A 25,403-nucleotide genomic window follows, 5' to 3' on the forward strand; every position below is an offset into this window, starting at 1 on the left:
GCAATACAAGCAGGAATGAAATAATGCAAGCCGTGTCAAATCGTGTATCTGTGGCCAGGCTGGAAGACCTGTGGAAACAACAGTTTAAATATGACTTTCCTGAGGATGGGCAAGAGGAAAGGTATGAGATGTCTAAGGCGGATCGTCTGTTCATGGAGAGGGTGAGACAATCTGCTAGGTTGGTAGACGGTCATTACTGCCTTGATCTCCCATTAAAGGAGTTGAACATTAAAATGCCAAACAACCGGGCCGTAGCAGAACAACGTGCTACAACTCTGAAGAGGAAGTTTCTCAGGAATCCGTCATTCAGGGCAGATTATATTACCTTCATGAATGATACAATCACCAAGAAATATGCGGTAAAGGTTCCAATTGAAGACCTTGGCCGTTGTGATGGGAAAGTTTGGTATATTCCACATCATGGGGTGTACCACCCTAAAAAGCTTAAGCTTCGTGTGGTGTTTGACTGTGGCACGTCATATCAGGGAACCTCTTTGAATGAGCAACTCCTTCAAGGACCTAATCTTACCAGCACAATAATTGGAGTTCTAACCAGGTTTCGTCAGGAACCAGTAACAATAGTAGCAGATGTGGAAGCCATGTTCCACCAGGTAAAGGTCTCGTCGGCCGACGCTGATCTACTCAGATTCCTATGGTGGCCAGACGGTGATGTTAGTCGACCAATGGCAGAATACAGGATGGAGGTACATCTGTTCGGAGCCACTTCATCACCCAGTTGTGCTAATTATGCGCTCCGCCGATGCGCGGAGGACAATACACATCTGTTCGATGACTGCACAGTAAACACAGTGCTACGAAACTTCTATGTAGACGACTGTCTAAAGTCGGTGGAGACTGTTGAAAAGGCTGAGTCTCTTTACCACAGTTTGAAAACTATGTGTCAGATGGGTGGCTTTAGGCTAAACAAATGGATCAGCAATGATAGCAGGGTGTTAGCAGCCATTCCAGAGGAGGAGAAAGCGACAGAAATAATGGACCTAGACTTGGACAAAAATGCACTTCCAGTAGAAAGGGTATTGGGCGTGCAATGGTGCATTCAGTCTGATCAGTTCAAGTTCAGGGTTGTTATTCAAAGTAAGCCCCCCACAAGAAGAGGAATTTTATCCATGTTGAGCTCAGTGTACGATCCATTGGGAATGCTTGCACCTGTGAATTTATATGCTAGGAACATTATGCAGGAGCTTTGCAGAATGAAGTTGGGATGGGATGAAATAGTGCCTGAACGAGATTCGCCCAAATGTGGTCTCAGTGGGTGCAAGGTCTTGAGCAGCTAACTGACTTTGGAATTGAGAGATGTTTCAAGCCAAAAGACTTTGGTCAAACTGTGTCCGCTCAACTGCATCATTTTGCAGACGCTAGTGAGAATGGCTATGGGACAGTAACATACTTAGTCCAGCGTAACATCAGTAACCAAGCTCACAGCGCCTTTGTGTTGGGAAAGGCAAGGGTTGCCCCCTTAAAACCCATGACTATCCCTCGTCTGGAGCTTACTGCAGCAACCTTAGCAGTTCGTATAGACAAAATGCTAAGGAAGGAGTTGGAACTACCATTGGAAGACTCTGTGTACTGGACTGACAGTACAGCGGTGCTAAAGTACATCAGCAACGAAACATCAAGGTTTCGCACGTTTGTAGCTAACAGGGTGTCAGCGATTCAGCAGACCTCAACAGTCTCTCAGTGGCACTACGTAAACTCTCATCTTAATCCGGCAGATGGCGCATCAAGGGGACAGAAAGTGAAAGCCTTTCTGCGAAACAAGCTGTGGGTGTCCGGACCTGACTTTCTTACACAGGCAGTCGGGAATTGGCCACGGAACCCAGACTCTCAAGAGATTGATCTGGATGTAGCCGATCCTGAAGTGAAGAGAAATGTCACGGTGAATGTTCTTGCAGTTGAAGAAAGCACTGACATAGTGCAAAGGTTGATGGAGTACTACTCATCATGGACACGCTTAAAAAGGGCCGTGGCGTGGTTTCTGAGATTGAAAGATATGCTTCTAACATCATCCAGAAGAAGAAAGGGGCTGTTACAAAATACCGTCCAAAATATCCAGCTTCGAAGGAAAAAGCTGAACTACAAGACAAGGAAAAAGAACCTAACTGTGGATGAGCTCAAAGAAGCAGAGGTAGACATAATTCGTCATTGCCAGCGAAAGAGCTTTCCGGATGAAATCTCATCTCTGCTAAAAGGGGAAGCAGTAAAAAGGAGCAGTCACATACATAGACTAAATCCGGTGCTTCAGGATGGAATTCTTCGCGTAGGTGGACGGCTCAGCAGAGCTGCCATGCCTGAAGAGTCCAAGCATCCCGCTATTCTGGCTAAAAATCATCGAGTATCTCAGCTTATACTGCAGGACATCCATGAACGAATAGGCCATGGTGGTCGCAACCATGTCTTGTCTACTTTGCGTCAAAGATACTGGATACCAAATGCAATCTCAGCCATCAGAAAGATTTTATCCAGTTGTCGCACCTGTCGAAGATTACATGGAGCAACTGGGCGGCAACAAATGGCAGACCTCCCTCTTAGTAGGGTCTTACCTGATGAACCACCGTTTACTAGAACAGGTGTCGATTGCTTTGGTCCCTTTACTATAAAACGAGGAAGAACAACTGCAAAAAGGTATGGTGTCATATTCACATGTATGGCTACCAGAGCTGTTCACATAGAGGTGGCAGCGTCATTGGACACGGATTCATTCATAAATGCACTTCGACGTTTTATTGCAAGAAGAGGTCAAGTTTTAGAAATTCACTCAGATAATGGAACAAACTTTGTTGGTGCTGAGAGAGAGCTCAAAAGGTCTCTAGAAGAGTGGAACATGTCAAAAATTGAAAATAGGCTGACTCAGAGTGGTATCAAATGGATGTTTAATCCTCCATCTGCTTCACATTTTGGAGGGGTATGGGAACGTCTAATTCGATCTGTTAGAAAGGTACTCAGCGCTACATTGAAGGATCAGAGTTTGGATGAAGAGGGTCTGCAGACATTACTCTGCGAGGTGGAAGCCATTTTAAATAGTCGGCCAATAACTACACCTTCGGATGATCCGAATGACTTGGAGGCTTTGACGCCAAATCACCTTCTCCTCCTAAAAACCCAGCCTTCGATACCCCAGGGAGTTTTCCAAGAAGATGATCTTTACAGCCGCCGTAGATGGAGACAAGTCCAGTATATGGCAGATCTCTTTTGGAAACGTTGGGTTAAAGAATATCTACCTGAGCTTCAAAGGCGGCAAAAATGGACACATGCAAAGTGTAATTTTGTTCCTGGGGACATTGTGTTGATTGTGGATGAGTCAGCGCCTCGTAACTCCTGGGTGATTGGCAGGATCATCCACGCAATACAGGATGAGCGAGGTTTGGTCCGCCAGGTTCGTATCAAAACGAGGACCAACGAGTTCGATAGACCCATAACCAAGGTCTGTCTTCTCCAGGAATCAGAGTGAGACAGTGGTAAAGACTGATCTCCTACGGTGTGTTAAGTGCTGGTAACCTCTGGCACCAGAAGAAAGAAGAAAGAACACCATAGAAGAATAGTCATGATGTTTAAGGATTTTTATTTTGTGTTTGTATTGTTTTTGTTTTGTGTAAAGTAATTTAGTAATTGTTTCCAACATTAAATGTCTAATATTGGAGCACAATTAGGGCCCGGGTGTGTATGAGCCACCCAAGGGGGTTAGTTTAGTTACTTGTTTTATGTAATGTTTGCTGTGTGTGTGATGTAATTGTTTATATAATGTGTCTATGTACTGATGATGTCTTTAGTGACATCATATGGCTTTGATAGTTTGCCTTTGATGATTGCCTTTGTAGATTACCTTTAAGTTTGTTGACCAGTGGTCAAGGAAACAATGCAATGCTAAGGGTTTGTTAAGGAGAGATTCAGTTTTAGCTCAGCTACTGAAGGGTGTAAACGTGACACAGTAACTGGAGCATAGGAACTCTGACTACAAGAAAGGTGTGGACTGCAACAAGGTGGAAGAAAAGGGTTCTGTGTGTAGCTGTAGAGGCACACGGTTTCTTACCGAGTTTTACGAGTCCTGCAACTCCCGTGAGTTCAGACATACTTTGGGAAACTTGTTTGATGTAACAGCTAGTGAGCGTGCTTGTGAGATCACCGTGCTTAAAGTTGTATGTACAATTGATCTGTCATTGGCTAAGTTGAGAAGCAAGTACAATAAATGTTCAATGTTTGTCTAACAACAATCTCTGGAGTGAAGTATAATCTGGAAGAGTCAGGAGCGTTAGATTCGAGTAAGATCACCTCTACACAGATGTCTACAAACTAATGTAAATTAATTAAAAATATAAAAGTAAAATTGGCGCTTACTTAAAGATTCACTTCCTTTTATGTAAATCACCTTAAGCTTCCTTGGTGCAGCCAATTGCTTTCCAAAGTCTCACACACACACACACAAACACAGAGTACAGTGAATGTATTTAAAGAATTGTACTTTAAATACATCTTTATATTAAAGGTCCAGGCACAGATTAATTACAATCCTGGCCAAACTATACAACATAAAGACTGAAGTACATGACTAAAATGTAATTTACATACTATTAGATGAGGGCAAGGGGTGAGTACCCAGTAAGGGGAGGAGAGTGACGAGAGCTACAGTGACCAAGGGGCTAACAGAGGAAATTAACTATGTTAAAACTGAGAGTTGGGTAAATTTACAGTGATAAGCACTAGATGCCAATGAGAACATTTGCTAAGCCTAGTATATTAATTACCGCTACAGTAGACTTGTGTTGGGTGAACATAAACTGGAGAAAAAACAATAATTACCCCTTCATTATCTTAACCCATGATTTTGTTCAGGGCCATGGTGCCTGGAGCTTTTCCCAGTTGTCATTGGGCAAGAGGTGGGGCCAACACTTAGAGACCTACACCAACAGAAAACTATTCACACTCTAGCTATGAGGCAGCAACACTAACCACTTCACCACGATGCTGCCCAGAATCAACAATACAACACAAAATGAACAACAGAAAAACAAAATACCAAAGGATCCATCAAGTTATTGTATGCTAATACAACACGAAGTGGAGGACTTGCCTAAAAATGACCAGAATAAAAAGTCTACTCTATAATATGCTCTATGCTGCTTAGGCTTAGACTCCTGGGGCACCCACCCTCTCATGCACTGAGGTAATTTCCTCCTCTTGTCCCTCTCTCCTCTCCTCTCGCCCCTCAATTGTCTCCACTGTATAACACTAACTCTGTGTGTTTTCTCCCGTAACTGTCTTTCTTCCTCTGTCTTCCTCTCTCTGCCCCTTTCTGCACGTGTTGCACGAAAAAAGTACGTCACCCGCGGAGTTAAAGCTAAAACTGCAGAGTGCAGGGGTTTGTCTATAATAGTAACTACAATGCAGGGGATGTTAAGCTAAGTGTAAAAGACTGGAGACTTTTCGTACATCGGCGTGTACCGACCTCAGCCAGCCTAGTCTCCCAGATTTGATGTGTCCAGTGTCTGTCTCTGCCATGAATCATAAGACAAAATACTAAACTAGACTACTAAAAATGTAATGGTTATTATACACATGTTTTATTGTAAAGTATACAGTGTGTCTGTGTGTTTCTTGCTTTTATCCAAAGCGACTTATAAATGAGGTACAAGGCAGCAAGAATCTAATCTATGTTAAAAAGTATTTACCGAAACAGGATGTAAACCCTCTTCACGCCAAGGAAGCCAAACATTTTCCGAAAAACAGGATTTTGGTTAGTGCGACAGGAACGGTTTCAAGCAGATTTGGTGGACATGGCTCCCTATTCTGAGGAAAATTATAAGATGAGCTACCTGATCACATTTATTATTGTTTTCTCAAAGTATGCATGGGTGAGGTGTTTAAAGATTAATCGGGGGTCTCTGTAACATAAACATTTTGCAACATACTCAAGGGGCGCGTTCCTCAAACTCTGATGTCAGATTCTGGTACAGAATTCAATATTAAATCTTTCCAAATCATGTTAAAGTCTTTTAATATTTGTCATTTTTCAAATATAAATGAGACCAAGGCATCTGTTGCAGAGCGGTTTAAAAGAACTTTACCAACTAGAATCATCTGCCTCCATCTAACTCTGACTTCTACATCTTCTTTTCTCACACCAACTAACTTCATGTCCTCTCTCACTGCATCCATAAATGTCCTCTTTAAATCTTCCTCTAGGCCTCCTGCCTGGCAGCTCCAACCTCAGCATCCTTCTACCGATATTTTCACAGTTTATCTACTGAACTTGTCCAAACCACCTCAATCTGGCCTCTCTGACTTTATCTCCAAAACACCTAACATGATCTTTCCCTCTGATGTCCTCATTCCTGATCCTGTCCATCTTCGTCACTCCCAAAGAGAACCTCAACATCTCAAGCTCTGCTACCTCCAGCTCTGCCTCCTGTATTTTCTTCAGTGCCACTGTCTCTAAGCCGAACAACATCGCTGGTCTCACCACCGTCTTGAAAACCTTTCCGAGTGTATATGGTCATTACCTAGTGTGCAGCTGTGAGGAGCAGATCTTTTTAATCATCATGGACAAAAATGGATTTTACATCACGCTCCCCAGCAACGCCTCATCACAAATAGACCCAAATAATAAAATATGTAAATTACAGAACAAAGCTTGCACACGTATAGTTCTCAAGGAACCTTACGAGGTGGGGGTTATTGAGGTACACCGAAACAAGGGAAGTGTACAAAATTACTCTGTCTTTAGGTTTTTACGAGACCATCCCAAAAATAGTGAAAAAAATAAAATTATAAGCATTAAGCCAGCATTATTGAGAATCCGTCTACAGCGAGGGTATCTATGCAGTATATCAATATTACAAATCTTCAAATCTGAGACCACTAGAGATACATGTGATGAGATCAGTTTTTAAGGGGGTTGGTACTCGATCAGCGTGTCTTACCTGCAGTCAGAATTAGCCGGCACCTGTTTTTAATATTTGGGGAAAATGGAATGAAAAACATATAATAATCAAAAGGCAGATTGATGTTTACCAATTTATCATTGATGGTGCCAAGCAACAAATCTGCTTTAAGTCTGACAAAGTTCACAACATGGTTCTATAACACATTACACCACATTAAACATCGCACTAATCATTCTCATTACATAAGATATGACACAATAAATAAATAAAAAATTACAAATTGAAATAATGACAATACAGTACCTGATGGTTCAACCAGATCTAAAATATGTTAAAAAGGGTTTGACAGTTAAGCCTTGTTAAATTCACAAATTCTGCTGATTAAAACAGTTTTAATAAAAAACAAGCAGTCTTACTGGTCTATTGTAGTGCATAAAAGCTTCTATTGTGCTTATAAAAAGCTGACTGTGCTTTCGGTTGAAAATACATTGACAGCCACTCATGGCTAAAAGCCAGCATGTGCTGATCAACTTATCCAGTCTCTTACTGTCTGTTGTACTACTACTGTACCACAAGAACACGCCATAAGTGGGCTGAGGCCACCACACAGTAAAAAAAACAGTATTAAGTAAAGTATGCCAAAGGAAATAATGACTGAACATATATAATGATTATAATGAACACATATAAATGATTCAGATACAGCTACAAAATTACCCAGGGCAAAAAGACATAAATTGTGTAAACACAGTATAAGTTGCTGGTGTTTTATATTGATACAGTGGTAAAGGAGAGCTTATGGAAATCCCCCTGAATATGTTTTGTTCTGATGTGTAAATTGAGTTTTCAAATGCTGGTGTAAAATAGCAAACCAAAATGATATGTTATATCTTTTTAATTTACTTGTGCTCTCTAGTTTATGAGTTCAGTTGGATTATTAAGAAATTTGCACACATAAGATTGAAGCATTCAGAGAAATACCAAACACAAATACAATTGATAGTTGCTTTGTTTGTAGTAGCATGAGAATGTATGGCCTTAATAATGGCTCAGCTGAAAGAGTGATGCACTGGGTAGTGATAATTCTTGATTGTTCAAAGCAACTAGACATGAAATGGAACAGGGGAGTAATTTCATGCAAAATGTTATGGGCCTTGAAATCAAATTGTTGCCTTTTTCACTCTTAAAAATTTAAAACTTCAACAAATTGTCCCTTCTGGGGACACAGCAGAACATGTTTCGTCGATTGATTTGGGATTAGTTTTTACACCCGATGTCCTTCCTGCTGCAATCCTCCCATTTTATCAATGCTCAGGACCAGGCTGGTCCTTAGTGGCTGGGTAGGGTCACAGCTCTACCACTGAGCCATTTTAGTGAACAGTATCATTGCAAAAACCAGGAGAAAACAAAACTGAAATGGCTTAAAAAGCTTTTACACTTGCCTAAAGTGAAAAGGTTGTTTAACCCTTGTTGAAATATTTTGTGCTTCTACACTTATTTGGAGCTTCTTCTCTGCTAAACTACTAACTGCTGTTCACTTTGATACATTCACGTAGAAAACTGTAAACTCAGGCCTGGATTTACGTTATGTTGTTCTGCAGAACATATCTCTAAAACAGTTTCAGTTTATAGAAAAAAGCTCTCTTACTCTTCTATTATAGTGCATGAGATCTTATTAAGAACAACACTGCAGATTGGAGAAAATAAAATAGGAGTTTTGGTCAGTTAGGTTTCATAAAACCCAATTTTCTTGCTTTCTACTCACAGTGTCTGTGCTCACTGCTTTCTCTGTTGTTTTATCCAAAAATGGAGCCAGTTTAGTAGCAGTGAGGTTAGTTTACTTGTGCTGTCCACTGCATCCTTTGTCCTGATTGGATACAGTTGCAGCATGTCTCTGGAGACTAGTGTCCACAGTTAAATTGTGTTTTAAACATGGACGGGTATTAATGAAAAGTTTAAGAGCATCTACACTTGAATATCTAGAAAAACTGGTATTTGTGGAGATTTTTTTGTAAAAGGTACTTTAAACTTTTTGATGCTTTATCAGTAATTTATATTGTTGCAGATAAATGATAAACATGTAGTTTGTGCTTTGGAATTTATTTATTTTTTACATTTTAATGGAAACATACAATAATGTCTGCATCATTATGTGAGAAAAATCCAGTAAATAGAAAACACCAATACAGTAGGTCTACCACCAATGATATGCAATATTTGCAACAACACAAAGTGAAGATCAAGTAAAGTATGTCAAAGTAATTAATGTGTGAAATCATATAAGCCCAAATGATTCAGATACAGCTACAATTACCAGAGTCCAAAAATACATCAATTGTGTAAACACAGTATAACATACTGGTGTTGTATATTGATACAGTGGTAAAGGAGAGCGTATGGAAATCCACCTGAATATGTTTGTTCTGATGTGTAAATTGTAAATTTTCAAATGTAGGTGTAAAATAGCAAACTAAAAGGATATGCTTTCTCTATTTAATTTACTTTTGCTATCTAGACTATGCATTAAGGTCAATTACTAAGCAATTTTTAAACATAAGATTAAAACATGCCCATTAAGATCAAAGAAATTGTTATTGGATGTAGGTTATCTCATTGTATTGAGATTAAAAAGGATTTTGGAGGATTGCTGTAAACTCCATTGTGCTTTACACAACACAGAATTCCAGATTTTGACAGTTGCTTTTTTAACATGAGTTGTGATTTTGGTTGTTTAAGTTAGTATTTTGGTGGTGATGGGAGGCATGGTTGTGGTAGTAAGAATACTTTTTTAGTTGTTGAAGTGGACATTATGGAGTTGTCTTAATGATAGTGGTCATTATGGTAGTATGGATCACAGTTGTACTATGTGTCATAGTCGAAGTAAGATTCCTTACAGGGACCCTCACCAGGTCAGCTATTTTTACTTGTGCTAGTGGCAACTGTTTCCGTTAGCTGTTGCAGCTGTGGGCCAGTCACAGCGGTCGAGGCTTTCTATGAAGATCAAACCTGCTGGGCAGTCTCTGAGGTAGGTCAGCCCATTGGAACAGGTGTAAAAAGTATAGGGGTTCTTTGGGTTGGTGTAGTCCCCATCACACTTTCCTTTGCAGAACTCATCAACGGGACCAGGAGTTGTGGTTTTGGTAGTTGTTTTGGGTGTTGTGAAACATGGGGTTCTGGGCCCGTCACAGCGGTCGAGGCATTGTCTGAAGATCAAACCTGCTGGGCAGTCTCTGAGGTAGGTCAGCCCATTGGAACAGGTGTAAAAAGTATAGGGGTTCTTTGGGTTGGTGTAGTCCCCATCTCTCTTTCCTTTACAGAACTCATCAATGGGCACAGCCGAAGCTAAAAGATAAAAAAAGTTTTCAGTCACTGTAATTTGCTTTTGAATTTACTCAGATTCTCTATTCCAATCATTGCTGACTGTAAGACATTATTTATAGTTCAATGTTAATTATGATTATGACGTGTGTTAGAAACTTACCCAAGACAGCGATGATCAAACAGAGACCTTCAAAGTCAGACAGACTTGGTCAGTATTACATTGAAAAAAAAACTACAACAATAGATAAATGTAAGCAATTTTGGAGTTAAACATAATTAACATCAGATAAATTCAGACACAGTAATGAGTCTGTGCAGAAACAATGTCTAATTTGCACTGTTAGATTGGAATTTGTTCCTCTGTTTAACAGGTTTATTGTCCAAAAACTCCTCGGTCAGCTTATCCAGGTTAATACAGAATAAAAATCTATTTATCTTTACTGTGTTAGGATGGGGACAGGAATCTCAGATATGAAATACTAATTATGTACAACTGAGACCACTAGAGATACCTGTGATGAGATCAGTTTTGTGGGTTTACATGAACCAAACACTTTTAGAAAACATGTACTCGATCAGTGTGTCTTACCTGCAGTCAGAATTAGCCTGCACATGTTTTTACTATGTGGGGAAAATGGAAAGAAAACATATGAACAATCAAAAGAAGATTGATGTTTATAAATTCATTGATGGTGCCAAGCAACAAATTTGCTTTAAGTCTGACAAAGTTCACAACATGGTTCTATAACATATTACACCACATTAAACATCACACTTATCATTCTCATTAAATCAGATACGACAAAATAAACAAATAAATAAAAGACTAATTGAAATGAAGACAAATAAGTCCAGTACCTGTTTGTTCAACCAGACCTAAAAGATGGTAAAAAGGGTTTGACAGTTAGAGTAGGTACAGCAGTGTACAGCAAAACAAGTATAATGTCTGTGAGGATGAGATGAAAAAATCTGATACTTACACAGACAAAGGTGAAAGAAGCAAATATTGTCTCTCAGCTGCAACTGATGGATGACTGACAGAATGTCTGGTGTTTATATTGGTGCAGCTGAAAGGGTGTAGCACTGGGTGGGGATAATTCTGGAATGTGCTACGCAATTTCATATGAATGCGAACAGGGAAATAATTTCATGCCAAGTGTTATTGACCTTGAAATAAATTTTTCTGATGTTTGTGGCTTTTTCACTCTTATTGTTATTAAATGATTTGCCATTCACCTGTTTTTTATGTATATCTTTAGTGAACAGTATCATCGTAAAAACCTGGAAAAAACAAAACTGAAATAGCTTAAAAAAGCTTTTACACTCAGCTGAAGTAGAAAAGTTGCTTAAGCATGTCGCTTAAATTTACAATGTAGAGACAATGTGGACCAAAACAGATTATTGTGCACAGAGGAGGAGATCAATTATGTCAACTAAACTTCTTTTCTTCTTGTTTTTGCTTCTTATCCAAACAGTTTCATAAGTCTGAATAAAGTGGCCAGAGAACCCAGCTATATCTTCCAGATAACGTCTTTGTTCCACCCTGGCCTGAAAAGGGTCGTTAGGTGGAAGGTGGCATGATTCAGTGTTCTGATAACCAAACCTGAATGTGATGCATCACAACGAAAATTGTGATGTTTCTCAAATTAATACATGAAATAAAATTACCATATTTTCAACAGTTTGAGGTTTGAGTGACTCTTTCATTTATGCTATATTTAATTATGTTATCTTCTAACATTTTCTTCAACTGCAATGTTTTAATGGAACTGACCATCAGAAAAAAAATAACTTCTATTACTCACATACCTACACACTAACAACTGGACCATTGAAAGAAATATGTTAGCAGAGAACCTTGGTGAGAGTTTTTCTCTCTAAAATACTAACTAGTAGTTATTTCGCATTGATAAATTCAAAAATTCTGCTGATTAAAGCATTTTTAATGAAAAACAAGCTGTCTTACTGGTCTATTGTAGTGCATAAAAGCTTCTATTGTGCTTTTAAAAAGCTGACTGGACAAAAGAAACAACAGGGTTTCGGGTCAGTTAGACTGTATAAAACCCAGTTAAGTAAATATCTTTTGTGGTTTCGGTTGAAGATACATTGACAGCCACTCATGGCTGAAAGCCAACATATTTCTCTTTCAGCCTCAGCCCATCTCCTGCTTCCTTGTGGAGTGTGTCTACATTCTTCAGTAACCTTGCCTTTCAAGTGTCATTCATTCTGTTGCAAGGTGCCATCTGTGTTCAGGGTCATCCCCGGGACTGAGCTGGCCTTCCTGATCAACTTATCCAGTCTCTTCCTGTCTGCTGTAGAGATGCTACTGCACCAGCAGACTCCGCCATAAAAGATGGCTGAGGCAACCACACAGTAAAAAAACAGTATTTAGTAGTGCTCTGTCGTTTTATCCAACAGTGCATGTAATTATTTCATGTGACAGTTCTCCAGAGACAAAGGTCAACCAATTTAGTGGTGTTCTCAGGGTTTCAGGACTCCTGAAGAAAAAGTGTTACATATGGTTTGCGTAATACTAGTTAGTTGTTGACCAAGAAGACACTTACATGAGTAGAGTAGAACAGCCTGTTATTTCTAATCAAGCTGGATCCAGTTGTGGCAGGTCTCCATCTCTTTCCGAGAGCTGTTGTTGCAGCAGAGAAAGCTGTGTTAGCATCATGTGATTTGGTTAGATATTCTGATGCATTGCTTGAAAAGATGTAATATGTTGAACCCAGACTAAGGAGTTTTATGATATCAGCAAGAACACTATTTGCAGATTATGAAATGTGACACATTAAAAAAAGTTAATAATGCAAATTTCTGCAGGAAATTCAGCAGCAGATTCCACTGCAGAAGCAGCAGCCATGGTGGGACAAATGTTTTACTTTACTCAACTTTGATGGTCTGTACTTGGTAAAATGTTCTGCACTTATATAGCACTTTTCTACCTATTGGCACTCAAAGCACTTTACACTGCTTCTTGTTCACCCATTCACACTCACAATCACACACACATTCATACACTGGTGGGGGAGCTGCTCTGCAGCTGGCCAACACTCACCAGGAGCAACTAAGTTGGGGTTCAGTGTCTTGCTCAAGGACACTTTGACATGTGACTGGAGGAGCCGGGGATTGAACCAACAACTGTGAGATTGGTGGACAACCGCTCTACCTTCCTGCGCCACAGTCGCCCCCTTGATGCCTTTGATAATGGTCTTAACAATTGTCGGAAGATCCCGTTTGCTTTCTAACCCCTTCCCAGGTCTCTGAAGGAACTCTTCAAAGCAGTCAGAAGTTCGATAGCTGGTATAGAGAGATACAATATGAGAAGACACCCACTCGCCACTAAAGTACCTTGTCCATCAACTCTGTCCTCTCCTACCAATCATCCTAATTCATCTGAACCCATGAAACTGGGCCAAAAGCGTATTTCCCCTGAAGAACGAGAACACTGGATTAAGGGGAATCCTTGCCTGTATTTTGGCATAGAGTCAGCTCTTTGCCTCAGCATTTCAAGTCAGGTGACTCAACAATCATTTCTCTACCCAGTTCATTTTAAAATCAAACCCATCAACCTGATCATAGGCAACCATTCTGAGGAAATCTCGTTTCACCTAATTGACACCCCTAATCATCCTTTAGCATTCTTTGCCTAAAAATCTAAATTCCCATTTAGACTGGTGCTCTCGCAAAATCCTTGGTTGGAGCACCTCATGCTTAGCCTCCTGTCTCCTGCTCAGGCCCCTCTAAAAGAGTTTTCTGGTCCTGACCCAAACAACCCTGACATATTCAAAGTTCTTGAAGCATATCATGATCTGAGAGAAGTCTTTAACAAAGCCCAGGCCACTTCTCTTCGCCTGCACCGACCTTATGATTGCTCCATTGATATGCTACCGGGCTCTATGCCCCCCAGAGGTCGCCTATACTCCTTGTCTTGAGTTTTGGAATTAATTTTTTTACATTTCATTGTAAACATAAAATAGTTTCTTGTTTTTTACGAACATTTTCTTGTTAGTGTATATTATTCTCAGAACTATCAGAAATTCAGTTTGTTTTACAGTACAGTGATGGACTGGTTAAAGCTGCCGCCTCAGAGCTAGAAGGTCCTAGGTTTTAATCTAACTGTCAGCTGCTGGCACAGCCTCTTCCCCATTGACAGCTGGCTCCAGCCTCCTGTGACTCTGAATAGGTTAAATGATTAAAGATGATGGATGGTTGGATAGTTTATTTGCCTCCTACATAAAGTATGCACTTCCATTTGTTTGGTCACTCACAACTGCTCTTTTTTTTAGAACTGACTTAGATTTTTGCTGCCTTGTACCTTACTTGTAAGTTGGTTTGGATAAAAGCATCTGCTAAATGACGAAATGTACATGTAAACTGCTGTGTAATACAGGTCCTTAATTAACTGCATTATTGGAAGTTTAATATAACTATAGCCTGCATACAGTTCAGTTATTTTAAACCAAATTGCACTTGCATATATTGTATATATTGCATATATTTAATTTTTGGTTTACAGGATATTTTTAACATGTTACAGCTGTTCGGCTTTTTTAAAAATCAATCATTGTTGTCACTGGGTGTGATATAGAGCACACCTTGGCTGAAGTATCTTTTAATTAATAAGCTATTTTCGGAACGTCTCCACCTTGTCATTACACAGTCAGATACACCCTTTAACAAAAGTGTAAATCTCAAGAGGGCACAAATTACAGCTTTAAAGAAACATAATAATTACCTTTAATGTTTCCCAGTAGACGTATTATGTTACTCTGGTCATGAGCCAAGCAGCAGTTTGTTGCAATTGTCATCTCCTCTTGTTTCTTTTTCTTGATTTATTTTTTGCTAATTTTTAGGGCAGTTAACTAACTACTCTAAGGAAATTTGCTTTAAGTCCTTAAATCATGCAGCTTGAAAGAGTTTTTATCTGGATTTTTTTTTTGCCGCACTCCTACTTTTGTCTCATTGTACCACAAGTTTGCTTCAACTCCAATGAGCCAGCTTTTTCTCAAGACGTGCTGGTTACACTGCAATTGCTGGGCTCAGTGGATCTAACTTTGTTTCCCAATGGAATAAACACAGTAGCAAGTACAGTAAGGGGATCCAGAGAAGGAAGGAAAGATGGGGGTGGAAGTAAAGAATGAAGACAAACAGCACACAGGAAGAAAGTGGGAGAATAAATATTTGCCATAAAGATCACACACTGTTCTGGACAACAGTAGCCGACACACCAGGTTCAAAGCTCTGACTCCTGCCTAGAGTGGTCAACTCAACAGCACCTTCCTAACTAAAAATCCATATCTAGGTCTCACTTCCTCCCACTGCGTTCTGCCAACAGACAGTGTCTGGTGGTCTTGGTACATCAAGATCCAACCACTTCCAACAAAACAGTAGTAACCTTTATACTGTGCAGGAGCAACCAACCAAAAGGACTAATGCTCAGAGTTCAGGAGAGTCAGTTATTTTGCTGGAATAAAGAGTCTCACAATGACATTTCATTTCTAAACAATGAGTGATGACCAGAAAGCAGCAACAGCTGTGCACAGATTTGACCTAATTGGGCTAAACAGGAGGAACGCAGCCATAAGTACAGTATATATACAAGAGAGCTTTCCAGTATGACCCCTGCTTTTTATGGCGTTAGGCGTACATCTTTAAAGTTGTTCTTATCAATAATTTCATGGATTGTGAGAGTAAGAAGGAAAAGATAATCTGTGGCCATTATTTCTGCATAGAAACACTACTGTCGCTGAGTGTATAACATGTTACACTAAAATTTCATTTAGTTATTCTTGTAATTTGTGTTCAATTTAATACTAACCAAGTCTGTCTGACTTTAAAGGTCTGTGTTTGATCATCGCCACCTTGGGTAAGTTTATAACCATCTAACCAGCAGGTATATAGTATCTTTACATCAGTGTCAGCAGTAAATAGTATAGGGAATCTGACAAAATACAAAAGCTAATTAAAGCTGTTGAAACCTGGGTTTCTATGTTCCAGCTTCTGGTGCCATCCAGTTCTGTATCGGAAAGAGTAATGGGGATTACGCCAACGTAAACAACCCAAACTCTTATTACACCTGCTCAGGTGGGCTGACCTACGTCAGATCCTGCCCATCAGGTCTGATCTTCAGACAAAACTGTGACTGCTGTGACTGGCCCACAGCTCCATCTCCCACTACCACAACCAAAGCACCTACTAAAACCACATCTGCTGGACCCATTGATCAGTTCTGTAAAGGAAGGCTTGACGGGGACTATGCCAACCCAAAGAACCCCAGCACTTTTTACAGCTGTTCCAATGGGTTTACCTACCTCATGAAGTGCCAAACAGGTTTGGTCTTCAGCCAAAGTTGTGACTGCTGCCAATGACTCACAACTGCATCTGGCAGCGTCTGAAGTGATGGGCCAAGAGTGTGACCTTAGCTACCACAACTAAATGTAGTTGACCTAGTCTCCTACTACTACAGCTATGACCCTTCCTATCACAAAGACAACTCACAACGTAAAACAGAACATCAACTTGTCTAATCTCCTGTTAGCCACTCTTTACTTGACATGCCTTACTCAATCGTTAACTGTTTGTTAATTGTTAATCGTTGCATAAACACTGCATGTCATTGGATTGTTCCTCTGTAACAATTTGACTTCTGTTGCCATTGTAAACTGCTCATACATACATATATTGCACAGCTTTCTGTAATCAACACTCACGCACGGTACTCAATTTTAAAAAATGAATCAATAATAAAATGATTGACAAAATACCACAATCATTCCTGTATAGTTCATTTTTCTTTGTAGTTTGCTTATTTTATGGTTTCTAGTTTCCTGATGGACAACAGGAAACAAACTGACTAAATGAGAGCTAGAGGCAGGCCAGATAGCAAAACATTGATGGAGCTATAAATTATGAGCTTTTACAGGACAACTTTTCAGTGTTGTGGAAATAAACAGAATTTCTGTCAAGCTAGTATTTGGAGGGGCTTTTTAGAAAGTATAAAATAGGAAAGTACTAAGAAGGAAATATGAGTTATAGCACACCAGTTGCATGAGAGTGCTAAGCAAATGAACAAAGAACTACCAGTACCAAGTATTTAGCAGAATTAAGTCCCTTTCCCTTACTATGACCTTTCTTTGACATCTCCACAGTCAGAGCTGCACATCTTACAAGTCTGCCCCGGTATGTCCAATGGTCTCCATACCTGCATATATCTGTCTCTGTGGACATTAATCAGAGTGCCGAGGAATACATAGGAATATATGAAGAATATATAACCTTTAACACACTATTAAAACTAAATACTACTAAATACAAATAATAATAGGGAATAATTTGGGGCCTCCCTGCAGCACAGTTCAGTCCAGTAATCCTGTGTAAATCCCAGGGTTTCTGCAGCTGACAAACAGCAATGTTTCCATATGGAATGATAATTGATTGGGATTGTAATGTCCACAAAGTATGACCTCCTGAAGAAGTGTGCAGAGCGTGGTAGAGCATAATGATTTAAGCAAAGCTGTATGAAAGCAGGGGGAGGAAGAGCTAGAAAGAGCAGACAGGCCTGATTCTGAAACTCATAATGGAGTTAGTTTAAGTTGAATATTGTAGGTTTAAATGGCCTCTTTTAAAGATACTAGGGAAAAAAATAAGTGAAATAAATGACACTGGGTGTGATGTGACATATCTGATAGATACTGTATATGTAGATCTATAAAACTCTTTAGTATGACACAGTGACTGAACAGCTAAGACTAGACAGAGATGATTAGATTCTTGCAGAGCTGTGGTTCTCTGTTACATAGAGACTAAAACGAGCTGGTAAAGGTGGAGCTGATTTGAACCATGTACTGACGGCTGCTTATTTCATTAGTTAATTGGTTATATTTTTGTTAAGAATCAGCATCTGCAAAAGCGAAATAGTGGCTAAAGTTTTGTCAAACCTAAAAGTACAATATTTTATTCCGTAACATATTGAAAATTGTACTTTAGTGTACTACATTAGTAAATCTACTTGGCAACCTACAACGTCTGGCTTTAGTGGACCTGATGTCAAACAATTAATGAGGGTTTTTTCAGTCAAACTCTGAACATGAGAATTACCCAGCACGTGTTTGCAGATACACAATCAAAAGATAGTACTGTTCTTGGTAATAGGATCATGATTGAAATTCTTTTCTTTTGTTTGTTTATTGTATATGTATCTGAAGTATGAGGAAGAGATTTGATCACTGAGGGAGGAAGAGGTGAGTCATTCTGCAGTTTTCTGGGTCAAACTGCCACCTAAGTTATAACGAGAAATACCTGTCCATACACAACATAGTTCATTTTGTGATTATTTTATATCCCTTATTGTAATAAATATATCCTGCTAGGACTAATGCAATTCTACAATTGATCCTTTTCATTAATGTGTCAAATTTGCTGTGTAGAAAAAGATACAGTTGAGTTTACGGTCAATACTTTCAAGAACTAAAAGATGACTTTTTGGTTGTTGTTTTTCTAAGAGAATGGATTAAACTGCATGGGTTAAATCAGCATAACCAACTGTGTTTCTTGATGGCATCACAGTTTTCTCAGCAGCTGCTGCAGCAAATGAACATCTGAGAATTTGAGCAGCTACAGGATCTGACTTTTCTGAAAAGTAAGCAACAGGTCTGACTTCCACAACGGTCCTGTAACAAAAATAAATGTCATGAAACCATTTCTTTCGTCAACGCTTTGTGTAAATGATCTGGATGGACGAGCAAGTTCCCAAGTAGTTGGCTGTAGTTTGCAATGCTTTTTTTGAACCCTTAAAAGCCTGTTTAGCTTCTGGGGTCCACACAACCATGTCAAGTGACTGCAGTACTTTGTCATGCACAATGGAGCTCAATGTGGCAATAAGATCACATTCCCAAAATTGAGTGCACTTGTTTCTTGGTTATAGATTTAGTGATATTTATAGCCTCAGTGTGTTTGGGTGAGAGGGATTTAACCTTAGCTGTGATCACATGACTATATAAACTACTTTTTCTTTAAATGGGTGCACTGTATTTATTTGTTACTTTTTCAGACAGATCAAAAAATCATGCATTTACTGAAGCAGGGCTGATCCTGCTTACGTATTTAATGGCTTAAGATTTCAGTTGATGGAAAACACCTGAACCCCATTCTAGGAGATTAGGGGTTTTACCATTGTAATCATTACATTTTGATGACTCCACCCTGTTCTCACCTCCCCTATTATCCACCTAATGAGCCTATTTAGGCCAAGTGTGGAACAAAGTCTACTCTGGAGGATATAACTGGGTCCCCTAGCAAACTTTCCCTCAGACTGACGAAGCTGCTGAAGGATAAGTAGCGAAACATTTCTAACTAAGTACAGTTGACATGATTCAATCTTCGGATAACCAAACCTAGATGACTGAGAATCTTCATGTTTTATACACATTCATTCATGGCCTAAAACACACATGAAAAACAAGTTTTTACCAATAAGTAAATGTGGAAATCAAATTGTGGGATTGCTGCCTTTGAGTCTGTCTGTTTGCCCAGCTTAACCAGGTGTGGTATTTTGGGCACAGCCATATTTCCTAACCAGTGTTAACCAGACATTCCCTTACCTGGTTTTCCTCTGTCCAGTGAATGCATCACTCCCAGCACTCCTCTGCTCTGTTCAAGGTCACCACAGGCATCACTTCATTGTGATTGTGTGTGTTACATTCTGCCCCTCTTTACACTCTTGCAACAAGCTGACTGGTTTCTTAATAGCTGATTTGACAATTCTATGGACATTTGCCTACTTTCCATGTTGAAATCATTCAGCACTTACATAGGTGCATGGAGCATTCAATGAACTGTTAAATATACACTTATGATCAATGACATGTTAATTGAAAGCAGCATAGTCAACTGCAGCTTTTTCATCTGACACCAGCTTTTATCCTCTAAATGTATTTACTTCCTATTGGCTGAAAGAACTGCAGGATGGATTTTATGACTTCAGAGTCACACATGCATTTCTGATGCAGCACCACCATTAGAGTATCACAAATACCATTGAAAAACCACAGCACTTTACATTTGTATAAATGCTCATCATAGCATTTCTAAAATCACAACTCTAATGGTTGCCAAAGACTTTTGCACAGTACTGTAAATAGCTTTTTTATGCTGGCAGCAACTGTCGCTGGAGTTATTATGTTTTCAGGTTGTTTTTCATTCCAGGTGAGTAAGTTGACCAATATATCTCACTTATTTTCCCATCTCTTTGTTCCAGAACTTTTGTGGATTATGGCTGTATTTTTTTGTAAACTCCAACTTGGGTTTTTATTCTTACTGCTGATACGGGTTTTGCATCTTGTGGTAGGATTTCTGTGTTTTCTTCAACAAATGGAATGTTATATACCTTTACCCCTTTACCCCCTGCTGTGCAGAGGCTGTTGGTGAAGTCAATGTGTTGTTTTGAAGGCTTTTGTTAGCCGTCATTAGCCATACTTGTCTTTTATCAGTCTCAAGGTTGTATTTAAAATCATTTTATCTCGTTTACAATAATTGTTGCAGAAAAAGGGATTGGCATAACTGCAGAGTCGGCCAAATGTAATCAAGGTATAAATAATGTCAACACTTTGTAATAACGATCAGTTGTCATTTATTTATAGGCCATTAGATAATAATAAACCAATCATTAAAAGACATTTATAAATGTTTGTAAATCATTAAAAAATGTTTTGTAAATTTTTTACATATGATTTTGAAGACTTTTGTAAATACTTTACTGAATCATGCACTGATCATTAACAAATCACTAGTATATGTACAACAAATAATTTGTTCATATTCTATCATTCATCTGTAAGTAATTGGAAAGATGTTTTCACAGCTTTTGCAGGTGGAACATCAAACAGAGATGACAAGGAATGGCATCCTTGTCATTTCACTACTGATTGGTTGGTGCGCACAGGAGTGGGATCATGAGAATAAAATGAGGATGCATGCTCCTTGCATGCAGGTGAGGAGGTTGGTGGTGACTAGCACTTTTGTACATGAAGATCTATCTGTAATATTTGGGAGGAGGATCTGGTGAATTCTTCTCTAATAACTATAATTTTATTCATAAAGAAAGTCATGAAGTTAAGGGAAAACTAGGGTCAACAGAACTATGGTTCTTAGTCAGCCTAGCTATAGTGCTGAAAACAAACCGGGGGTTGTTCTTGTTTTCCTCTATTACTGATGAATAATATGCTGTTCTGGCATCAAGGAGAACCAGGCTAAATTATATCCTTCTAAATTTCTGGAACGCCACTTCGTTTCTAACTTTCATGTTGCCTTTTTTAAGTTTGTGAACTATACGCCACTTCTGTTTTACTAATTCAAGTCAATTCAACTTTATAGCGCCAATTCACAACAAAGTCATCTCAGGGCACTTTACAGAATAAAGTCAAGATTATAAAGATGTATAGACAGAACCCAACAAATCCCCCTGGAACAAGCTATAGGCAACAGCGGAGAGGAAAAACTCCCTTTAACGGAAGAAACCTCCAGCAGAACCAGGCTCAGGGTGGACAACCATCTGCCTCAACCGGTTGGGGTGAGTGGAAAGGGGAGAGAGAAAAGAACAGAGCAACAAAAAGCAACAACAAAACATCGGGCAGATTTGCAGGACCAGTAGCTGCAGACAGCTTCAAGGCGGGGACACCTGGAGAAAGGCACAGAGAGAGGGGGACAGAGAAGGACAAAGACAACTACGGGAGATAACACACAGAGTTAATGACATACAGTGGTGACAATTGTGGGGTGAGAGGAAAGGAGAGATGGTCAAGACGAGGAAAGGAGCTCAGTCCGTTGGGGGGGTGGGTCCCCCAGCAGTCTAAGCCTATAGCAGCATAACTATAACTAACTATATGCTTTATTAAAGAGGAAGGTTTTAAGCCTAGACTTAAAAGTAGAGAGGGTGTCTGCTTCCCGAATCTGAACTGGGAGCTGGTTCCACAAGAGAGGAGCTTGATAGCTAAAGGCTCTACCTCCCATTCTACCTTTGGAAATTCTGAGAACCACAAGTAGGCCTGCATTCTGAGAGCGAAGTGGTCTACTGGGATGATATGGTGCTTTGAGGTCTTCTATATATGATGGAGCCTGATCGTTCAGAGCTTTATATGTAAAAAGCAGGGTTTTAAATTCTATTCTAGATTTAATGGGAAGCCAATGGAGAGAAGCTAGTGAAGGTGAAATATGATCTCTCTTGCTAGTTCCAGTCAGCACTCTTGCTGCAGTATTTTGGATTAATTGCAAGCTCTTTAGGGAGTTACTGGGGCATCCTGAAAGTAGGGAATTACAGTAGTCCAACCTAGAGGTAACACATGCATGGACTAGTCCCTTGACAAAGACTACCTACTTTGTCAGAGGGGGAACACTAGTATAGCACTAGAGTATTTTACCTCCATTGTACTGACATATGGAGCAAATGAAGAAAGAATTGTTTCTTTAAATTTGTCTATAGCAATTTAACTTCAGCAGCTGCTTTAGTGGAATTTTCTAACTGCTGTATATTCCATTATTGTAAATTCAAATGTTATTTATTTATTAGTTATAAATGGTCAGACAAAAAATAATTGTGTGGAAATACTGTTAAATTATCAGTTTCAATACAATATGTAAAAACAAGGTCTAGAGGGTGACTAAAATTACATTTTGGGAAAAACCAATGAAATGCAGTCTTGAGGTAATTACTGTCAGCATCTACATGAATGTTAAAGTCACCTACTATCATGACTTTATCTGTACTAAACACTTAATCGGATAGGAAAGCTGAAAATTCATTCAAAAACTGAATTAGGGACTGGAGAACGGTACACAATAACAAATAGAAGTGGTTTTTGAGTTTTCCAGTTTGGGTGTGAAAGGCTAAGAGTAAGGCTCTCAAATGATTTAGAACTATGTTTAGGTCAAGTGTTTATTGGTGAGCTTGAGTGGAAGCTTGCAACTACTAGGAATAATTTAAAGCTATAGATTGATTGGCACTCTGCAAGCTACATGACAGGACATATATGGGCTGGTTCAGTGGCTGAAGTTGTGAAATACTACAAACACCTTGGAGTCTACAATAAACTGGACTGGACAATAAGCTTGGCTGCACTTTACAGAAAAGCCTAGAAGCAGCTGTATTTACTGTGGAGCATCAGGTTTCAATGTCTGTAGTACCATGTTACAAATGTTCTAAAAGTCTTTGGTGGCCTCATCTACTATCCTGTGGTCTGCTGAGATAGCAACATAAAGGTGGCCGACAGAAATTGCTCTATAATTAATAAAAAAAACTGTTTTTTATCCCTCTCTGTAATCTGCTTTGTCTGTGTCCCTGCAGTGTGTGAGAGACAGAGAGACACAGACCTTCTGTCGGGCCAATCTAGCAACTGCAAGACTGTAGAAAATGCATCTGAGAGTAGTCCACAGTGCCAACTTCAAGCTAAAATAAAATACCTCCATACTCAAAACATGTAGTGGCAGCATTAAGTTTAGTAGGGGTCATAAACATCACTACTCACTGTTCTTTTTTGATTTGCCAGAAATATCACACACTGTTCTGGACAACAGTAGCCGACACACCAGGTTCAAAGCTCTGACTCCTGCCTAGAGTGGTCAACTCAACAGCACCTTCCTAACTAAAAATCCATATCTAGGTCTCACTTCCTTCCACTGCGTTCTGCCAACAGACAGTGTCTGGTGGTCCCTTCATCACACAGCAGAAGATCACAAGTAGACAGAATCTTTTGGAAATAACCAAATCAAGTTTTTTAAATTGTTTTCAATCATTCTTATCTCAACTACCATGTGCATAGTAAGAGTAAACAGTGTTTGCATGCAGATTAAATGCTTAAACTTTTCAGCATCCCTTTGCGACAGGATGCTCTTAAATTTGTTTCCCACAGGTGGAAGAAGCCTATTCTATTGATTTGTTTTATGTGTGAATTAAAAGACAAATACTGGTCACAAAACGTAAAAAAGAAAAAAAATATCAAAGTTCCTCACAAAAGTACCGGAAGCCAAAGCTATGCCATAGAGTAACTATATGTGTATACAGCATATTTCTGTGATTTATAGGCAGCAGCACTAAGATTTAACAGGATAAGTATAAAGATAAAGATGAGTCCATTTCTCATTTAGCCTGGAAAAATAGTTTAAAAATGTACAAAAAAGCTCTCAGTGATGCCAGAACAGCATATTATTCATCATTAATAGAAGAAAACAAGAACAACCCCCGGTTTCTGTTTAGCACTGTGGCCAGGCTGACTAAGAGCCATAGTTCTGTTGAGCCTAGTTTTCCCTTAACTTTGAGCAGCAATGACTTCATGACTTTCTTTATGAATAAAATTGTAGCTATTAGAGAAATCACTAGATCCTCCCCTCAAAAATTACAGATAGATCTTCATGTACAGCAGTGCTAGAGTCATCGATAAGGCCCCAATCCCTGTTAGACTGCTTTTTACCCATAGATGTCTCTGAGCTAACTTCAATTATTACCTCATCTAAACCAACAACCTGTCTGCTAGACCCTATTCCAACTAAGCTGCTCAAGGAAGCTTTACCCTTAATAGATACGTTCATATTAGATATCATCAATCTATCTTTAGAAACAGGCTATGTACCACAGGCCTATAAGGTAGCTGTAATTAAACCATTACTTAAAAAACCCTGTCTTGACCCAGGTGTTTTAGCCAATTACAGACCAATATCTAATCTCACTTTTATTTCTAAAATAATTGAAAAAGTAGTCGCAAAACAATTATGTGATCACCTTCATAGGAATAATTTGTATGAAGACTTTCAGTCAGGATTTAGAGTTCATCATAGTACAGAAACAGCACTGGCAAAAGTCACCAACGATCTTCTCATGGCCTCAGATAATGGACTCATCTCTATACTTGTTCTGTTAGATCTTAGTGCTGCATTTGATACCATTGATCATAACATTTTATTACAGAGACTGGAACATGAAATTGGGATTAAAGGAACTGCACTAGGTTGGTTTAACTCTTATCTATCTGATAGATTTCAATTTGTTCATCTTAATGATGAATCCTCCATGCACACAAAGGTTAGCTATGGAGTTCCACAAGGCTCTGTGTTAGGACCAATACTTTTTACTTTATATGTCTCCTTTAGGCAACATTATTAGAAAACACTCCATAAATTTCCACTGTTATG

General features: G+C 39.2%; 1 protein-coding gene and 1 long non-coding RNA gene across 2 annotated transcripts; one reads left to right on the forward strand and one right to left on the reverse strand.

Moving 5' to 3' along the window:
- Positions 1-8,983: 8,983 nt before the first annotated feature.
- LOC137134415 (chondroitin proteoglycan-2-like) lies at positions 8,984-11,256 on the reverse strand. The gene is made up of 5 exons (XM_067519216.1): positions 11,201-11,256; positions 11,079-11,096; positions 10,810-10,841; positions 10,381-10,407; positions 8,984-10,241 (listed from the first exon to the last, which is right to left on the reverse strand). Exons 3-5 carry the CDS (start codon positions 10,832-10,834, stop codon positions 9,829-9,831), a joined length of 465 nt encoding a protein of 154 aa, XP_067375317.1. The 5' UTR covers positions 10,835-10,841; positions 11,079-11,096; positions 11,201-11,256; the 3' UTR covers positions 8,984-9,828.
- Positions 11,257-15,952: 4,696 nt separating this feature from the next.
- Positions 15,953-16,995, forward strand: LOC137134147 (uncharacterized). The gene is made up of 2 exons (XR_010915384.1): positions 15,953-16,092; positions 16,224-16,995. It is a non-coding gene; the product is annotated as an uncharacterized lncRNA (long non-coding RNA).
- Positions 16,996-25,403: the final 8,408 nt, after the last annotated feature.

Source organism: Channa argus, chromosome 10 (genome assembly GCF_033026475.1).
Source record: "Channa argus isolate prfri chromosome 10, Channa argus male v1.0, whole genome shotgun sequence".
Taxonomy (NCBI): Eukaryota; Metazoa; Chordata; class Actinopteri; order Anabantiformes; family Channidae; genus Channa; species Channa argus.